Genomic DNA, 20258 nt, shown 5'->3' on the forward strand with positions numbered 1-20258 from the left:
GATATTCATTCCATTGAAATCAAAAGGAATTATTCCTGGCAGATATGTTAACAAAGAACTACAGCCTAAGAAGGACAATTCTGAGAAACAACGATAATACAGAACTTTTGTCAGTTAAGGAACTGGATGTAAGTTATTTCGTGTTCACAAGATGTTCACCAAATATCTTATGCAGAAGGTAGAAACAATTTATGGATTTAGCACATCACTTGCCCATCTTTTTCTTCCATATTTATGTTATGACTGGCATGACTCTGAACTGTGAGCAGCATCCAAGACTCTAATACAGGAAGGTTAATGAATCGTCACAGTGATGTATAGATTGTTAAGTAGAATGGCTCCAAATAAATCCCATCATCTCATTCTATATTAATTTAGGGGTGTACCACATTGTACATGAATCCTTGTGGCATGTCATAATGTACAAACATGTAGTGATCTTCCCAACAAACCACAAATCATTTATTATAAGTATTATGCTCTACTGAAAATAGGTATTCTTTGCTAAGGAGCAGTTCTTGTGCTACAGAAGAAATCCTAGTGAGATGCCTTCCTCGTTCATTAAAAAGCCACATGATCATAAGGCCTTGCATTTACGGCAGCTGTTATTGATTTTTTTCATATTAGCGGTAGCCTCATTTCTAGTGTTTTGATCTAAAAATATGGCACTCCTTAACACGGGGACTTTTGACATCATTGTTTTTGATGCCGTCTGTTTAACAATTAGGCACAGCTTCTAAAGAAAGTTAAGAAAACAGGAATAAAAAGGAGACCATGAGCAAGCCCAAACATAATCACTAGAAATATTATCTTAAAACAGATTCTGAAGACAATTGTGTTTGCCAATGCTAGTACAAAGACTCCCACAAGGGTGGATAAAGCTGCCTGTATTATAGGATAACCAAGTCGATACAGGGCATCCACTGCCTTCTCATTCACTTGGAGTTTCTCGCTGGAAACAAAAGCATAAGAAATATGTGCTGAGTAATCTACGGAAAATCCTATGGAGATAACAAGGTTGATCATAGATATGGAGTCAAGATTAATGTTCCAGTAGAACATGTAACCAGACACACCGACAATAACAGATACAATTGCAAACGTTACCCATAAACAGCAGAAAGGATTGGGAATCAGCAATAAGGAAACCACTAACATGGCACCAGTTGCAATCAGAACATTTTGAATGGTGTTTTCAATTATCACAAGAAATTGATCATATAATATAAAAGCTGGATGATAAACTATCATTGGAATCTTGCAGTCTTCAACAATGCCTCTTAGTTCAATTAGGAGATTTTTCTCATCCACTGCAGTCCTAACATTGACTGTTTGGATGAAAAACCGTGAAGCTGATATTTCAGTAGTAGTAAAATTAACATCCCACTCATATTCAGGATTTAATCCAAACAGGGTAGCTAGATTTCCAATGAAATCATTGCGATTGTTTATATTTAGAGATATTGTCGAAGTGACCATTTCATAAATCCTGAGCCATGACTCTGATAAATTCCCCTCTATGACGGATGAATTTTCTAGTTTCTTCATGCAGGACTCAATATCATTACGAACAGATGGATCCCAATATGCTACACTTTCGGTAACAATAACCATAATCCTTGGACCATACTTGGAAAAGTATTCCTCTTCAAAGTCATAATATGGAATGATGTATGAATTATCAACAGCTACATGTCGAAGATCCATACCTTCTTCTACTTGAATACACCCATAAACACTACTCCCTATGTAAAGAAAATACAAGATTGCTACAAACGCCTTGGCCCAATTGTTCATGAAGAAAGGCCCATAATAACTTCTAAAGAATTCATTCATAGGGGGTTCAAGCTCTGTTCCAGTTGTCTTATCAAAAAATCCTCCCGTGCAACACATACGATACAGACAACTCTGAGAAGCCTGAGGCTCAGGATCCATTTTCCTGAAGGTGAGCCAATGTCTGTTGCTTTCTTCTCTTTTACCATTTAGAGCAAGGATAGCTCCAAGGAATGTCATGTTGTAAATGAAGCAGAAGAGGAAGGCTGTCCCAGTATAGATGCAAAATGACTGAACTGACGGGAAGGCAGTTGCAATTCCAATGTAGAAGGCCAGAACATCAGTAAGAGTTGTGATGGTAACTGATACGGCTGCTTCTGAGTAAGTGTCAGCCATCCGTTCTCTGATGCTTTGCTTTACTTGCGTACGTTGCCAGCAGGATACCAGGATGAACATATCATCAATTCCAATTCCTAAGAGAAGGAGGTTTAGAAATAGACGGTATAAGTACACACATGCCCATTTGAAGAATGTATAGGCAAACTGGGCATGCTTAGGAATTAATACTTATTTATTGGAAATCCTAAATACAAGTAACAAAGACTAATTTGCTATGTGTTCATTCCACATCTCCAATAATACAGTCAGTCCCCCACATTTGCTAGAGTTAGGGGTTCCACAAAAGTATTTATTTATTTATTTACTATATTTATATACTGCCTTTCAAACCCCGGGGGGGACGGGGGGACGGGACACTCATGCTGGTTTACAACATACTAGTATAGAAAAACTGAGAATAAAAAACAACTGCTTTCTCTTGTAGACAACACCTCTTTAGGAATCCCTAGGTCCTTCAGCATAACTCCATGGCCAACATCTACCAGAAGCTGATATAGGATTGTACTGGAGGACCTACACATATCTAAAGAATTTTATGAATATTTTGGCTTTCCGGTGCAACTATTATTTATTTATTTACAGCATTTATATACCGCTTTTCTCACCCCTAGGGGGACTCAAAGCGGTTTACACATAGATAATGGCAAAAATTCAATGCCTTAAAACTACAATATTAAAACCATACTTTAAACATAAATCATATTAAAAACAGTACATCATCAAATATCAAAACAGTTATTAAAACCATAAAACAATCTCATCAGTTATGGTTAACTACCAGCAAAAGTTGACCACAGCGTCACGCTGGAGAACATGGAGAGAACATAATTCACTTCGGGTCCAACCTATCTTCGAGACTGCATCTCCTTCTACTAACTGGCGTGGACATTAAGATCTGCTGGGAAGGCCCTTCTTTCGGTCCTACTACCGCCTCAAGAAAGGTTGGTGGGAATGAGAGAGAGGCCTTCTCAGTGGTGGTGGCTTCCCGGCTCTGGAATACCCTACTTAAAGAAATTAGATTAGCCTCTTCTCTTCAGGCCTTCTGGGTGAGTCTGAAAATATGGCTCTTCAGACAGGCCTTTGATGCTGAGTAATCCATGGCCAATGTGATGAATATGAGAGGTTGCTTACCTGTAACCGTAGTTTCCCTAGTGTTGTGCTGTGAATTCGCACTAATGGTACTTCTGCGCATGCGCAGCCTCGCTTCGGAATCTTCAGTTAATTTTTAAAAAGAAAAGCGGTTGGCCCCGCGCACACTCCCCAGGATAGCATAAATAGCCCGCGGCTGGCCAACCGCCTCCAGATCTCTTCCGCCGCTAAAGCAGCCAGAAGGAGGAGGCATGACAACTGCGGGGAGGATGGGCGGGGCCGTGCGAATTCACAGCACAACACTAGGGAAACTACGGTTACAGGTAAGCAACCTCTCATTTTCCCTACGTGTCTGTGCTGTGAATGCGCACTAATGGTAAAAGACTAGCGAGCTACCCACCTTGGACGGCGGGAGTCATGCCACCGCAGAAAAAAGGACTGCACGACCAAATTCCGCGTCCTTCTTGGCCTGGAGATCCAACTTATAGTGTGATACGAACGTCAACGGTGTTGACCAGGTAGCGGCTCGACAAATGGCATCCAAGGGCACACCCTTCCAAAACGCTGTCGTAGTAGACATCGCTCTCGTTGAATGGCCTCTTACGCCTGTAGGAAGCTCACGTCCAGATTTTTGATATGCCAACTTGATCACTGAGACTATCCATGATGACAGGCGTTGCGATGATACAGGGAGGCCGCAAGAGTCCTTCCTATACTTAACAAAAAGTTTTGGTGTTTTCCTGACGTCTTTCGTTCTACTAAGGTAGAACGCCACGGCCCTGCGGACATCTAACAAATGAAGACTACGCTCCAAAGGGGAGACAGGATTCTGGAAAAAGGATGGCAAAATAATCTCTTGTGACATATGAAAGAAAGATGTCACCTTGGGAAGAAAGGAAATGTCCGTGCGGAGCACAATTTTATCTTTGTGGAACCGGAGGTATGGTTCATCCGATCTAAGTGCGCAAAGTTCACTAACACGTCGAGCTGACGTTATCGCCACTAGGAAAGAAGTTTTCCAAGAAAGATGTGACATATTGCATGTTGCCATAGGTTCATAAGGCGCACTTTGAAGGGATGAAAGGACAACCTCCAGGCTCCACGAAGGGATAATCGGGACTACTGTTGGCTTAATGTTCCCGCACCCTTTAAGAAAAAGCTTTACTAAATAATCTGCAAAGAGGGAGGGCATACCCTCTTTCCTCCTGTACCAAGATATGGCCGCCAGGTAACACTTAAGGGATGATACTGATAAACCTGAATCTGATAACGAAGCTAAGAAATCTAACACTGCAGAGGTTGACGCTCTAACGGGATCATGGCCCTGTTCCTTCATAAACTTGGAGTAACGTGCCCACTTATATACATAGGAGCGCTTAGTCGATGGCTTTTGCGCTGCATCTAGTATAACTCTAACCTTACTAGATATATTCAAAGATGGTTCTAGCTGTCTGGGGTGATCCTCCAAGCAGTGAGCCTCAACATGTGGACGTCCGGGTAAAGAACCTGTCCGCCCTGTGATGTCAGTAGGTCTGTCCTGTTCGACAGACGTCTGTACCTCCCTCTGGACATCTCGAGAAGAAGTGAGAACCATGGTTGGCGGGGCCACCATGGTGACACTAGAATGCAGTTCCCCCCGTCCCTCCGTAGTTTTGAAATGACCTTCGTCAACAGTGGAAAAGGAGGAAACGCGTAGAGGTAATCTCCGTTCCATTTGAGAAGGAACGCATCCCCCAGGCACCCCTGTTCTAGAGCTGCTCTCCTTCGTGCACAATATAGGGGACACTTCGCGTTCTCTCGAGACGCGAACAAATCTATTTTCGGGACTCCCCAGATCCTGAAGATCGTACTGAGTTCCTTTTGATCGATAGACCATTCGTGGTGTGACATGGGGGCCCTGCTTAACTCGTCCGCCAGAGTGTTCTCCTCCCCTGGGAGGTGAACGGCCATCAGGTAAATCTCTCTTGCTATACACCATTCCCAGATGTGCATTGTTAACCTCGACAGAGTCTGAGACTTTGTCCCTCCTTGCTTGTTTATGTAAAACATTGTTGTCGTATTGTCCGTAACCACCTGCACTACCTTGCCCAACAGTGCCATCTCGAATGATTTTAACGCCTTTTCTACTGCAAGCAATTCTAGTATGTTTATATGGGCTGTTGACTCCTCTGGGGTCCACACACCCTGGGCAGTAAGACCTTCGTAATGGCCGCCCCATCCCCTCAAAGAGGAATCTGTTGTGACAACACTTGTTGGGTCGGGAAGCTGGAAAGGCAGACCCGCAGATACATTGTTTGGTTCTGTCCACCACAATAGAGAACGCCGCACTTCTTCCGGCATGTGCAACCGCGCATGGGGGTTGTCCAGGCCAGGGCGGAAAACCGACAGAAACCAATTCTGAATGGGTCTGAACCGCAACCGGGCATACGGCGTGACTGCAGTCGTAGACGCCATATGCCCCAGTAACACTTGAATTTTCTTTGCTGACACCCTTTCTGAACAGAGGATTCGCGCAGTCAGGGACTTGAGCGACGTAAACCGGTCCTCTGGTAGGAACGCCTTCTGTTGAGCTGAGTCCAAGATCGCTCCAATAAACTGAATCCTGCGGGTAGGTAGCAGATGGGACTTTGCTGTGTTTACCACGAGGCCTAGGGACTGGAGAAGAGAGAGTGTTATATCAATGTGTACATGCAGGCGATCACATGATTTCGCTACCAACAGCCAATCATCTATATACGGATAAACCGTAATGCCCCTAGTCCTGAGGTGAGCAGCGATCACCGCCATACACTTTGTGAAGACCCTAGGAGCTGTGGTAAGGCCAAAAGGCAGGACGTTAAAACTGAAGGCCCGGTCTCCAACCATGAAGGCGAGATATTTCCTATGATGCTCAGCCATAGAAATATGAAAATATGCGTCCTTCAAATCAATTGTAGCGAACCAAACATCTTTATTTAGAAGAGGGAGGATCATAGAGAGAGATACCATGCGAAACTTCCTGGAATCAATGTACATGTTCACTCCCCTTAAATCTAGAATTGGACGCAAACCACCACTTTTTTTAGTTACTAAAAAATAACGAGAAAAGAAACATTCACCAAACATAGAACGGTCTATAGGAGAAATAGCCCCTTTAGCCAAAAGTGTTTCAACCTCTTCCAGCAATGCTGGAGACTCAGGACTTGCTTCCAAATGGCCCAACGGGGGCAATGAAACAAACTCTATTGAATAACCCTCCTCAATAATTTGGAGGACCCACCTATCGGTGGTAATCGCAGCCCATGCGTGCGTAAATGGTCTAAGTCTATCTTTATACCAAATGTGGCCAACAGGTAAGGAAGGGTCAGATGAAATAACCCTGGGTTGCTGACTAACACCAATAGAGGAGTCGTCAAAGACGACGTCTTGAATTCCCTGTGTTCTTGGCCTTAGATTGGTATGGTTGATACCTAGACTTCGAACCATAATTCTGTTTACGATTAAACTGGAACTTGGAAGAAGTATTCCTATTTGTCTGATTAGCATTGTACCCATTGTAATTTGTCCTACGGTAAAATGGTGACGTCTGCTGCCAACGAGGCTTCTGTTGGTTACCTGGCTGCCATGGGTATGGGTACGGGTATTTAGCTGCTTGTAGGACCTCCCGTGAATGTTTAATCTTTTCGTCTGTTGTTGGATCAAAAAGACCCCCCTCATTCATAGGGAGGTCTTCCGCCAACAAGCGGCTTTCTTCCGATAAAGTGGAGGCACGAAGCCACGCATGGCGTCTTATAGCCGTGGCTGAGGCGAGAAGTTTACCGGATGCCTCTGCCATATGCTTGGCAAAGTCTTTCTGGAATCTAGAAAGAATAAGAGCTTCTGCCTGGTACGCCTTAGGAAGACGACGGTCTTCAGCCGGCAGGAGATCAATAAAAGGCAGCATTCTATTCCAGAGAAAACTCTGGTATCCGCTCATAAAGGTCGCATAATGAGCCATCCTAGCGAACAACCCCGCAGCTACATGGACTTTCTTCCCAAGGGAATCAATCTTTTTGCCCTCCTTATCCGGGGGTGTAATAGAATACTTCTTAGGCCTCTTTGACCTAGCTGCCTCCGCCACCACCGTGTTAGGTGGAGTGGGGTGGGCAATCCAGCGTGCCACTGAGAGATCCACTTTGTAAAGGAGATCTACCCTCTTTGGAACAGCAGGGGCAACCGACGGAGACATGTCGGGGACCTTAGTTAGCTTTAACAGGTAAGGCAGAGTTGGAAGCAACATGGATGGGGAATTATCCTGCTCTTCAGATGGAAACATGGGATCGTCCACTGTGGAAACTGGTTTAGGAGTAACAATGCCCAGGGCAGTTATCATTCTTCCAATCATCTGTGCAAATTTATTATAGTCCTCAGCACGGTTTACATTTGAGTCCTTGTCCTTCCCCACATTTGAAGAGTCCATCACTTCCACCGAAGAATCAGAGTCCACATTGTCAAGAGAATGTTGATCCTCAGCAATAGATGGCAATGGAGTATTCCTTTGAGAATAGCAGTTTCCCTGATGCTCATGTCTAACATGCATAGGGAAAGTCTCTTGATGTTGCAGTAATCTACAATCTTTATTTTTATGTCTTGGATGGTGAGTAACCTTCTGGTTTGGTGGCATAGGAGGAGGGCCACAGTAAATAAATCTTCCTTGGGGGGTAATTTCATAGACCCCTGGATGAGGGAGAGGAAGATCTCTTTCACCTCTTTCTCTCCATCGGGAGGAATGTGTGGATGAAGCAGACCTGGCCCTGCGGGCGCGTGCACGCCTGCGCACCCTTGCAGAACATGAGGAGTCAGAACATGAAGTTGAGGAAGTAGATGAGGAGGAGTCGCTGGAGCTGGAATCCCTGCGTCCCCTTTTTCGCTTATGAGTGCGCGAGGGAGCGCGCGCACGACGCCGAGACTGGGTCCCAGCGACTGGCATCCCTGACGTCGAGGCGGCAACAGGCATCCCCGACGCCGAGGGAAGCGTTGCCATGGGCGCCCGTCCTGGCTCCTCCCCAGAACCTGCCTCTTGAGCTGTAGGAGGAGCCGGCGCCGAGAGTGTAGGCATAGGAGGCGTCAAAGTCTCCTCCTGCGCACGCGCGGGGCGTGCTCCAGCCGGCCTCGGCCCTCTTTCAGTTTCACTTTCCTCCCTTGCTCGCACGGGGCGAGCGGAGGTCGATGCTGGCTCCGTTCTAGCTTTGGAGCCACGTGGAGGAGTCTCGCTTCCCTTCTCAAAGGGAGAGGCTGTCTTGGAAGCTGTGGCCTCGGTTTCTACGGCCTTCGGGAACTTAGCAACGGCCGTTTTGCTTTGGGAAGCCTTGGTTTTCTTGGATTTCTTTATGGCACCCGATTGGGCCGCCATTGCAGGTAAGGCTTGCTCTTTTTGGCTATTATTTTGATAAAGGTCAGGGAGAAGCGCCCGTTCATACAAGGCAGCCTTTAAACGGATCTCCCTGTTTTTCCTCGTCTTTGGTGTGAAGGACTGGCAGATCGCACAAGCTTGTGTTAAATGTCCTTCACCGAGGCATGCGATGCATAAGGAATGAGCATCATTGTCTGGAAAGTTGCCCTGGCAGGCAGAGCAACGTTTGAAGCTTTTTGTATTAGACATCTGTGCTATTTAGCAGAGATAAATAATAATAAAATAATAAAAGAATTGATCTGAGATGAGAGAAGATCCGAGCTTGCTGGCTTTAGCGCGGATGAAGAGATCTGGAGGCGGTTGGCCAGCCGCGGGCTATTTATGCTATCCTGGGGAGTGTGCGCGGGGCCAACCGCTTTTCTTTTTAAAAATTAACTGAAGATTCCGAAGCGAGGCTGCGCATGCGCAGAAGTACCATTAGTGCGCATTCACAGCACAGACACGTAGGGAAACATTGATAGCACTGGACCATACTTTGATTGTTATGACATATAGCCAGTTGGCAGGTTCCTCTGTGTTTTAGGAATTTTATAATTTTCAATTTTTTATAATTTTATTAATGAGATTTTTATGCATTGCTGATTATACGTATGTCATTGTATTTATTAAATCAGAGATAAGAATCACATGCTCATCTAGATGTCATTGGGCGGGAAACCCCAGCAGCCTTAGCCAGCTTAGCCAGTAATGAGGAATGTTGAGAAATGAAGTTAACCAGCTTGTAGTGCTACATGGTTCTGTGAACTCCTAAATCAAATGTTAGGAGCATACCCTTCCTTGGAGGAACAACTGATTATAAAATGCCTCTTTTCTCAATTTGTATGAAGGGAACATACAAATTATCCGACATAAATGGGCCGGCAGAACACTGGATAAGTGAAAATGTTGGATAATAAGGAGGGATTAAGGGAAAGTCTATTAAACGTCAAATTATGTTATGATTTTACAAATTAAGCACCAAGACATCATGTTTTACAACAAATTGACAGAAAAAAGGCAGTTCAATACACAGTAACATTATGTAGTAATTACTGTATTTATGAATTTAGCACCAAAACAGACAAGGGTTCTTTCTTTCTCCCACCCTGGACATTATTCCAGGCGGGAGGCAGATTGCATTGGAAAATACAGAATGTTGGATGAGTGAAGGTTGGATAAGAGAGACTCTATTGTACATGTAACTGTGACCGTATTAGGTAGGAGGAACAATTTGGGCCCCAACCTGATATTTGTTAATATATATAGTGAATGAATATAGTCTAAAATGTGTGTTTTTTCCTGCAGAAGGAGTCAATCAAAATTGTCGGTGTAACCTTAACCGATTTCAACTTGGTCTGTTATTGTGAAAATATCAAATATGGATTTGCCTTCAGAATACAAAGGGCCATGAAATGGGGAAGACTGTACTTTTGCTGGAAAAAAACGACTTTCTCTTTCTGTGTATTATTAAATGGGAAAAGCTATCTTATGTGAGAAGCAACAAGATCAAAAATCTGTATGTGCAAAAATGCAAATCTCAGTCTATGGCTTTCTGTGAAAAGCAAGATAAGAGGAAGAAATAAAAAAGGAAGATGCAGTTCAAGTGTAACATTAGTGTCTGGCAGAAAAATAAACTGGATTTGCATTATACAGCATGATCCTATTAATGTATTCTCAGATATTCATTCCATTGAAATCAAAAGGAATTATTCCTGGCAGATATGTTAACAAAGAACTACATCCTAAGAAGGACAATTCTGAGAAACGACGATAATATAGAACTTTTGTCGGTTAAGGAACTGGATGTAAGTTCCTTCATGTTCACAAGATGTTCACCAAATATCTTATGCAGAAGGTAGAAACAATTTATGGACATGCTCACTTACCAAGTATAAGAAATGGTGAATTTGCAGCTGTGATAACAAAGGGCACACCACAAAACAACAACAAGCCAAAACTGCTGAGGACAGCTAATCCTGATGACATCACCCCGAAAGCTGCGACCCATACTTTTGTCCGGACATTGTCTAACCTGCAAAACAGATTAAAAAGAACCTGGTTTATAAAAGTGAAGAATCTAACAGAATTCTGATTCATTCGACATGCCTCTGCCTTCTTGAACAAAACTACAATGCCACCTACAGTTGCTACATGGAACATGTACTGATACCAATCTCCAGGCCAGTGGTTCTCAGCCTTCCTAATGCCATGACCCCTTGATACAGTTTCTGATATTGTGGTAACCTCCAACCATAAGATTATTTTCATTGCTACTTCATAACTGTAATTTTGCTACTGTTATGAATTGCAATGTAAATATCTGATTTGCAGGATATATTTTCATTCACTGGACCAAATTTGGCACATATCCGCGATACACCCAAATTTGAATACTGGTGGGGTTTGGGGGGGGGGTTGATTTTGTGATTTGGGAGTTGTAGTTGCTGGGATTTATAGTTTACCTACAAACAAAGAGCATTCTGAACTCCACCAACGATGGAACTGAACCCAATTTGGCACACAGAACTCCCATGAACAACAGAAAATACTGGGTTGGATGAGCATTGACTTTATGTTTTGGAGTTGTAGTTCGCCTACATCGAGAGAGCACTGTAGACTCAAACAATGATAGATCTGGGTCAAACTTGGCACAAATACTAAATATGTCCAAATGTAAACACTGGTTTGGAGAAAATAGACCTTGACATTTGGGAGTTGTCGTTGCTGGGATTTATAGTTCACCTCCAATCAAAGGGCATTTTTAACCCCACCAATGATAGAGTTGGGCCAAACTTCCCACACAGAATCCCCATAGCTAACAGAAATACTGTATTTTCTGATGGTTTCTGGCAACATTTCCGACATCCCCTCATGACCCCCCCCCCGGGGTCCTGCCCCCCAAGTTGAGGAATGCTGCTCTAGGCTTTGAAACATTGCCTTGAGCTTGAACTTTTACAATGCAGAACAAGACAAAGATATATCAATTCCATGAGTCTCACAACGCTGACTTGGAATTGCTTCAGCAGGCTGGATCTTTATCCTTGCATGGCTCCATTTTTCCTATGAGGCTGTAGGAAGATTAAAGTCAAGCAAGACAAGTCCAGAAAAGGTGAAGCCCTCTTAACCCCATCTGTCCCAAAATGTTTTATATTGATGTTGAATTTTGCTGTGTTCTGTGTTTTGTGAACCGCTGTGAGTCGCCTTCGGGCTGAGAACAGCAGTATAGAAGTAAAGTAAGTAAGTAAGTAAATAAATAAATGTCATAAGCAAAACATATTTTGGTAGACTAGGTGCATTCATCTACCATACTTTCTTAGTACTAAAACCTCACTTAGGAGTAGAGATGTGTAGGATTACATTTAATATGTATTGCCTCTACACTTGCAACAACAGGATAAACACATTTGGGAAGACACACAACTACAATGATAAGGAAAACAGATTTCCCCCTTCCTCCCAAGAATAATGTGAAAGGTTACCTTGAACATGATAATATTGAAAATAAGATTGTTAAAAAATACGCAACAGTCACCAATGGGATCACATCCTCGGCAAGTTTTTCAAATTCCTTCTGTCTGGATAATGAGGTAAAATAGACCACCTATCAAGTTGGGGGCAAGAAAAAAAGGAAGATAAACCATGACATATTTTGACTCCTGTATTTTTCAGTGTTCGCAAGGGCTTAAAAAATAGGCTGTATCAAGCACACAAAACTATTGTGATTGTTGGGAGGGTGACAAAATGCAGCCTTGCCTGATGCCCTTGCCAGTTGGAAACCATTCTGTCTCTTTCTATTCTGCCCCAAAAGTAGCCTCTTGACTTGCATGTATGGTACTCTCAGAATAATAAAATGTAATGGCCCATCCATTTCTTTAAGAGTGATCCAAAGTTTTTCATGATCTAAACAATCAAAGTGTTGCTATAATCTACAGAACACAAGCTGATTTTCTTCTGACATTTTCCAGTGTATGCTTCCAACATGATCACCAATGCTTCTTCTTTTTCTAGACCATGCTTGGGCACCTGCAATACTAATAAGTTTAGATTTGTTAAAACTGTTCTTCATTTTAATTATTGTATTGTTTTAAAGTGTTTTTGCACTACAAATAAGATATGTGCAGTGTGCATAGGAATTCATTTATGTTTTGGGTTGTTGTAGGTTTTTTCAGGCTATATGGCCATGGTCTAATGCCTCTAGACCATGGCCATATAGTCCGAAAAAACCTACAACAACCCAGTGATTCCAGTCATGAAAGCCTTCGACAATACATTTATGATTTTTTAAAATTATAATCTGGCCCTTCAACAGTTGGACTATGGACTGTGACTTGGCCCTCTGGTTAAAAAGTTTGAGGACCCCTGGGTTAGGGTAAGGGGTTAGGCTTAGGCTTACAGTACGGTTCAGGGTTAGGGTAAGGTTTAAGGTTTGGGTTAGGGTAAGGGGTTCGGTTTAGGCTTACGGTACGCTTCAGGTTATGGTAAGGGTTAGGGTTTGGGTTAGCGTAATGGTTAGGGTAAGGGTTAGGATAAGGTTTAGGGCAAGGGGTTAGGCTTAGGCTTATGGTATGGTTCAGGGTTAGGGTAAGGGTTAGTGTAAGGGGTTAGGCTTTGGCTTACAGTACAGTACTGGGTAAGGGTTAGGGTTTCACCATTAAAGAAGTCTTCTATATTCTATATTACCTGTCTCTGGCCTGGCTTACATTAGCTAAAGGGGAGTGATGCGGCATCTCCGTAACGCTCGGAGCTTCTGGATCCAGCTATCATCAGGGGTGGCTCAACCCCTTACGCAAAGTAAGCATTTGCGGTATAGTTGATTTTGCCTAGGGGCGCTCTTGAGGTGCTCTTGGAGGAAAATAGACCTTGACATATGCGAGTTGTAGTTACTGGGATGCATAGTTCACCTACAATCAAAGAGCATTCTGAACTCCACCAATGATGGAATTGAACCAAATATGGCATACAGAACTCCCACGATGAACAGAAAATATATATCAGTGATTGGTGGTGGGGGGCACCAAAATACTGTTTGCTTACCATTGAAAATTACCTAGGGCCACCTCTGGCTATCATACTATTACATCTGGGGGGCCACGTTCGTCCAGACCTACCTACCTCTCATCATTGCATAGCCATGAGCAGGCAAATACTAAATATGTCCAAATGTAAACACTGGTTTGGAGAAAACAGACCTTGACATTTGGGAGTTGTTGTTGCTGGGATATATAGTTCACCTCCAATCAAAGGGCATTCTTAACCCCATCAAAGATAGAATTGGGCCAAACTTCCCACACAGAACCCTCCATGACCAACAGAAAATACTATGTTTTCTGATGCTCTTCAGTGACCCCTCTGACATCCCCCTGCGACCCCCTCAGGGGTCCCGACCCCCAGGTTGAGAAACACTGGTTTAAATAATGCACCAGTAAGGCCGATGCTTTTGAGCTGTGGTGTTGGAGGAAAGTTCTGAGAGTGCCTTGGACTGCGAGAAGATCCAACCAGTCCATCCTCCAGGAAATAAAGCCCGGCTGCTCATTGGAGGGAAGGATACTAGAGACAAAGTTGAAGTACTTTGGCCACATCATGAGGAGACACCAAAGCCTAGAGAAGACAATGATGCTGGGGAAAGTGGAAGGCAAAAGGAAGAGGGGCCGACCGAGGGCAAGATGGATGGATGGCATCCTTGAAGTGACTGGACTGAGCTTGAAGGAGCTGGGGGTGGTGACGGCCGACAGGGAGCTCTGGCGTGGACTGGTCCATGAGGTCACGAAGAGTCGGAGACGACTGAACGAATGAACAACAACAAAGGCCTTTTAGCGAACCACCATGAGAACTTCGGGGGGGGGGGGGGGAGCTGAAGCCCTTCAAGCCCCTCCCCCCCCCCCCCCCCCCGCTACATGCCTGGCCATGAGCGATGCCAGCGCCGATGTGGGCCAAAGCTCAGGAGGCGAGGTGGAGGGAGGGAGAGAGGGAGGGAGAGGGCGGCCCTACCTGGAGGCCGGTGTGGTTGAGGGCGCGGATGAGGCGGGGCGCGCTGTCGAGGAAGCTCTCGAGCCATCGCTCGCTGGCCTGCTTGGCGTCCTCGCGGTCCTCCTGGAGGAAGTAGAAGAAGCGCAGGGCCTTGGCCGCCTGGACGGGGCGCGCCACCTCCTCCCCGGGCCCCAAGGTGAGCCCCCCGAGGAAGTAGCCCAGGAAGAAGCGCCTTTGGAAGAGCGGGAAGGTGAGGTTGGGCAGGAGCGCCTCGATGCGGCGGGGGTCCCCTTGCAGGAGGTCGAAGAGCGGACTGGGCTCCCAGCAGCGCCCGCTCCGCCGCGCGCACAGGTCCGCGAAGGCCTTCCCGTCGCGGTTCCGCACCGCCCGCACCGCCGCGTCCAGCGCCAGCAGCTCCGCCAAGGCCTGGCGGGTCAGGAGGGAGCCGTTGGACACGGCCACGAGGGTGGCGTAGGTGCCGGGGCTGCTGAGCCGCTGGCCGGAGAAGCGCTGCGCGTCGTCGGTGGGGAAGTGCTCCTGCACGATGCGGCGCTCCTCCTTGGCCGGCCCGTCCACCGGCGTGAACTGCAGCTCCAGGTCTTTGCTCTCCCGCTCGGGGACCAGGATGAACCCGCTGCCCAGCGCCCCCGCCAGCAGCACAGGCACCAGCAGGAAGGCCCACGGATGCGAGCCCACGCAGGCGCCCAGCGCCCGTAAGGAGCGCGACAGGGGCCGCTCCAGGCAGTCCGTGTGGTACCGCCGCCCCGACATCGCCCCCACATCTGCCCCCGGGAGCCCCGGGCACCGTTGGCTTGGCTTCCTCCGCCCGTTCTTTCTCGGAAGCTCCAGCCGTCGGGATTCCAACACGGGTGGAATACGAAGGCCAAGCCAACGGCCCTTCCCAGCCATCCGTTCGTTGAAAGCCTACCACTCTGGGCGGCCTGTCATCTCTCACCCGAAATACAAGTAGACCCTGAGACAGGCCTGGGCCAAATTCAGTCCTCCTAGCGTTTTGGATTCCAACTCCCACCATTCCTAACAGCCTCAGGCCCCTTCCTTTTCCCCCTCAGCCGCTTAAGCGGCTGAGGGGGGAAAGGAAGGGGCCTGAGGCTGTTAGGAATGGTGGGAGTTGGAGTCCAAAACGCTGGGAGGACCCAAATTGGCCCAAGCCTAATCTATTTAGGTGTAACATTCAAGGGGAACTATAACTTGCCTCCTCTCACCCAAAACTTGCCAGGATCAAGCTGTACTTCCCTTCCTTGTCCTTTCCAACATAAGGACCACCCCCCTCCCCTTAAAGTCAACCTATCAGAGGTCAAAATGAGCAATATTTCCCATCTATCACACTGTTTCTCAACCTTCCTAATGCCGTGACCCCTTAACACCATTCTTCAGGTTGGGGTGGCCCCCAAACCATAAAATTATTTTCATTGCTTCTGCATAACTGTCACAATCGTAATGTAAATATCCGATACGCAGGATGTGTTTTCAAATTTGGCAGAAATATTCATTCATTCATTTATTTACTTTATTTGTATACTGCCTTTCTCAGCAACTCAAGGCGGTTAACAGGGCAAAATTAAATGCTTATAATGTCATAAATACAATTAAAAACATAACGTAATAAAAACTAAACAAATCAATAAAATATACATTCATAGTGTCTCCTTGTTAAAAATGTCTGCACTCATTGTTTAGTCGTTCCATTTTCCTATGTCAGTTAATCTGAATTTGCAAATGCTTGCTCAAAAAGCAAAAAATACTTTTTCCCCGGAATTTTAAAAGGGAGGGGCTGATCTAATATCTATAGGGAGTGCATTCCACAGCCAAGGGGCCACCACCGAGAAGGGCCTGTCTCTCGTCTCCACCAGACGTACTTGTGATGAAGGTGATAACGAGAGCAGGGTCTCCCCAGACGATCTTAAGGTCCTAGATGGCTCATAAGGGGAGATGCATTCAGACATGTAAGTTGGCCCAGAACTGTTTAGGGCTTTATGGGCTAAAGCCAGCACTTTGAATTGTGCCCAGTAGCAAACTGGCAGCCAGTGGAGCTGGTGCAACAGAAGAGTTGTACGCTCTCTGAGCGCCACTCCTGTTAGCAATCTGACTGCCGTTCGTTGGACCATTTGAAGCTTCCAGTCACTCTTCAAAGACAACCCCACGTATAGCGCATTGCAGTAGTCTGTACCCAATACGCCCAAATTTGAATACTGGTGGAGTTGGGTGGGGGATTTATTTTATCATTTGGCAGTTGTAGTTGCAATCAAAGAGCATTCTGAATTTCACCAACAATGGAATTGAATCAAACCTGGCACACATAACTCTCATGACTCACAGAAAATACTGATATGCAGGATATATATTTTCATTATTACAAATTGAATATAATTAAAGCGTAGTGATTAATCACAAAAAACAATATGTTTGGGGGAGTATGGACAATGGATGATGGGATTTCAACCACTTCAGCTCTGACTTCCACAGACCCCCACGAATGATAGATCTGGACCAAACTTGGCACACAGAACTCCAAGTTTGGGAGGAATTGACAGTGCTTTAGGGGAAAAACACTGATGAATCTGGACCAAACTTGGCACAAATACTCAATATGCCCAAATATGAACACTGGTGGAGTTTGCGGTGGAGTTCAAAGAGCCTACTGAACTCCACCAATGATGGAATTGAACCAATCTTGCCACACACAACTCCCATGACCAACAGAAAATACCAGAAGGGTTTGGTGGCATTGAGCTGGAATTTAGGAGTTGTAGTTCACCTCCATCCAGAGAGCACTGTGGACTCAAACAATGATGGCTCTGGACCAAACTTGGCACACAGACCCAATGTGGCCAACTTTAAATACTTGCAGGGTTTGGGGAGGATTGCCCCATGATTTTATGAGTTGAAGTTCACCCACAGGCATGTAGCGGGGGGGGGGGGGGGGGCTTGAGGGGCTTCAGCCCCCCCCCCCCCGAAATTCTCATGGTGGTTCGCAAAAAGGCCTTACTGGTGCATTATTTAAACTGTTATGTTTATTCATATCATGATCTGATCACCATATTCAATATATCCCATATGCATGGGGCTATTGGGGTAACGATACAAAAGGTTTGCTAGGGTAGACCCTTTTTCACTCAGACTCAGCCCCCCCCCCCGAAACAAACTCAGCCCCCCTGAATCAAAATCCTGGCTACGGGCCTATGCATTTTCTAATGAGAGCATTAATAAATTACATAAATTGCTTCTGCTGCTCCTTCTTATGATACTGCCAGGCCACTCTCAGTCCCACATTGTGCAGGCACTTTCCTCCCTGCCTTGAAGGAACTTCTGATCCTCCCTCCAGCCTCACACACTCTCCCTTGCGCCGTGCACTACTCTGCCATGTGCTGAGCATGCCTACTATCCCCTCCCCACTTGGAGTCTCAGAAACAGCCCTCCCCTTGGCTGAGAGGGAGGGCAATCACAGCAGAGGAAGGCTTTTGGTGGGCGGATTCACTACTGTCTGTTTCCAAAAAGGAAGAGAAGGACAGACATCTTCAGCCTTCTTTGCCAAAGGGGTTCCTAAGACCATCAGAAATATGTGCTTTCTGATTGTCTTTGGTGACCCCTCTGAAACCCCCTCATGACCCCCGCCCCCAGGGGTCCTGACACTGTAGTGTAATGCTCCTATGTACTTTCAAGTCCTCTCCAACCTATTATCAATTGGGGGGCGGGGTTTCTTGGTGAGATTTTCTCAGAAGAGGTTTGCCTCTACCTTCCTCTGAGGTTGAGAGAATATGATGCCCAAAGTTACCCAGTAGGTTTCTATGGCTGAGCAGGGATTGGGTTCCTGGTCTCTAGAGTCTCATCACCCAACATTCAAAGCACATTCAAAGCATGATACTACCTTGACTGCCTTGGAAATGACAGTTTAGTGGCCAGTGGAGTGCAGGAATAATGGCGAGGCAGAAACTGGACACAGAATGGGATCTCCAGAAAACACCTGGGAAGGTGCCTTCCTCGTCCGATAGATTCCATCAACGGAATCATGGCAATTAAAACAGGCTCATAGTGCTATAACTGTGTAATGTGAAAGGGTCCTTTGTCAATTTACCTGTCCGAATGCATCTCCCTTTACGAACAACCATGAAGACTAAGATCTCACGACCGCTGAGGATGCTTGCCACAGATGCAACAACTGAGTGATTCTGGCCATGAAAGCCTTTGACAATAGACAATCTTCTGGGGAGGCCCTGCTCTCGGTCCCACCACCGTCACAGGCAAGTTTGGTGGGGACGAGAGACAGGGCCTTCTCAGTGATTGCCCCAGCTATGGAACTCCCTTCCTAGCAATATTAGATCACTTCCAATGTTTGTGTATATTTAAGGTTTTATGTCCCGGCATTGAATGTTTGCTGTATATATGTTGTGCTCTGCCCTGAGTTCCTTGCGTGGTGAGAAGGGTGGAATATAAATGTTTTAAATAAATAAATAAATAAATATTTTTTCCAGTTTTTCTGGTGTAGGTTATATACTTGGTAGAGATTCCAAGGGCTACCTGCTATGCAGAAATGCACAGTCAAAGCACTAATCACAGATGGCCACCCAGCTTCTGTTTAAAGACATCCAGATGTTAATTTTGATTAACACACTGGAGCAGACTGTTTTGGACACATCCATTAACTAATACGAAACGAGAAAACTATTACCCAATGAAAGAAAAACGTATGTTCCCCCTCTCAAGGATTCAGGGGCAAAAGCTGAAAATTGATAAAATTGAAAAGGATATTGTTATAAAAAGTATGTGACAAAATGCAACTCTTTCTGTTTGAACAGTGAAGTCAAATAGGCCAGATGTTAGGAAAAAGGGGAAGAAAGAAGATTATTTTTTACAATAATACGAGGGTTGAATGAAAAGTAATGCCTCCACCTTCATAACTCCTCAACAGATGGCAGTACTGGTATACGGCAGGTACTGGCTTGTTCAGTAGACTCTCTTCTACACTTCCATTTTGGCGAGAAGCCTTGGCATTGAATGGTTGTGTTGTTAAAGTGTGAAGTATGGAACCCTGTGCAGACGGTCAGTCAATGCAACTTAAGCAATGTTCTGTCGTTGAATTCTTGACAGCAGAAGGTGTCGCCCCAAAGGGGATTCATCAGAGAATGCAAGCTGTTTATGGTGATTGTGTTGATGTGAGTACTGTGCGTCATTGGGCAAGTAAGTTTAAAGAAGTTGAGGTGGGAATATATGACTTGCGTGACAAACAAAGAGTTGGATGTCCTGTGACAAAAACCACCAAGTTTCACAAGCAAAGGGTTGACAGATTGATTCAGGACGATCATCGTATCACTCAGAGGGAAATTTCAAGCATAATTTGCATTTTTTAATGCACTGGCAAAATCTCTGTTTTTCTAATAGATCAGAGTTAACAGGTTATTCAGTCTAACAACTGAAACCATTGCCTTGCATAATTATATCTTCTATTATGAAGGGTCTTTTTGGCTCTTTTCTGAAAGGTCATGCTTTCCTAAAAAGTTATGATCTCCAAATTGTAATTTTTCAAAAGGGAATGAATGCAATTTTCTAAAATTTTGAGTGTTGGACTACAATTCTGAGGACCAAAGTTTGAATCCCAGGTTAA

At 45.2% G+C, this 20258-nt stretch overlaps 1 protein-coding gene across 1 annotated transcript; it reads right to left on the minus strand.

Moving 5' to 3' along the window:
* Nucleotides 1-483: 483 nt before the first annotated feature.
* LOC132779782 (patched domain-containing protein 3-like) lies at nt 484-15409 on the minus strand. Its single transcript, XM_060783452.2, has 4 exons — nt 14660-15409; nt 12151-12272; nt 10558-10703; nt 484-2246 (listed from the first exon to the last, which is right to left on the minus strand). The coding sequence occupies exons 1-4, from the start codon at nt 15407-15409 to the stop codon at nt 724-726; spliced, it is 2541 nt and encodes an 846-aa protein (XP_060639435.2). The 3' UTR covers nt 484-723.
* Nucleotides 15410-20258: the final 4849 nt, after the last annotated feature.

Source organism: Anolis sagrei, chromosome 6 (genome assembly GCF_037176765.1).
Source record: "Anolis sagrei isolate rAnoSag1 chromosome 6, rAnoSag1.mat, whole genome shotgun sequence".
Lineage (NCBI taxonomy): Eukaryota > Metazoa > Chordata > Lepidosauria > Squamata > Dactyloidae > Anolis > Anolis sagrei.

Coding starts and splice junctions, on each gene's coding strand:
- LOC132779782 (XM_060783452.2), bottom strand. CDS start 15,409: ATGTCGGGGCGGCGGTACCACACGGACTGCCTGGAGCGGCCCCTGTCG. Junction 10,704..12,150: donor TCAATATTATCATGTTCAAG/GTAACCTTTCAC, acceptor TCTGTTTTGCAG/GTTAGACAATGTCCGGACAA. Junction 2,247..10,557: donor TTCACCATTTCTTATACTTG/GTAAGTGAGCAT, acceptor TCCTTCTCTTAG/GAATTGGAATTGATGATATG.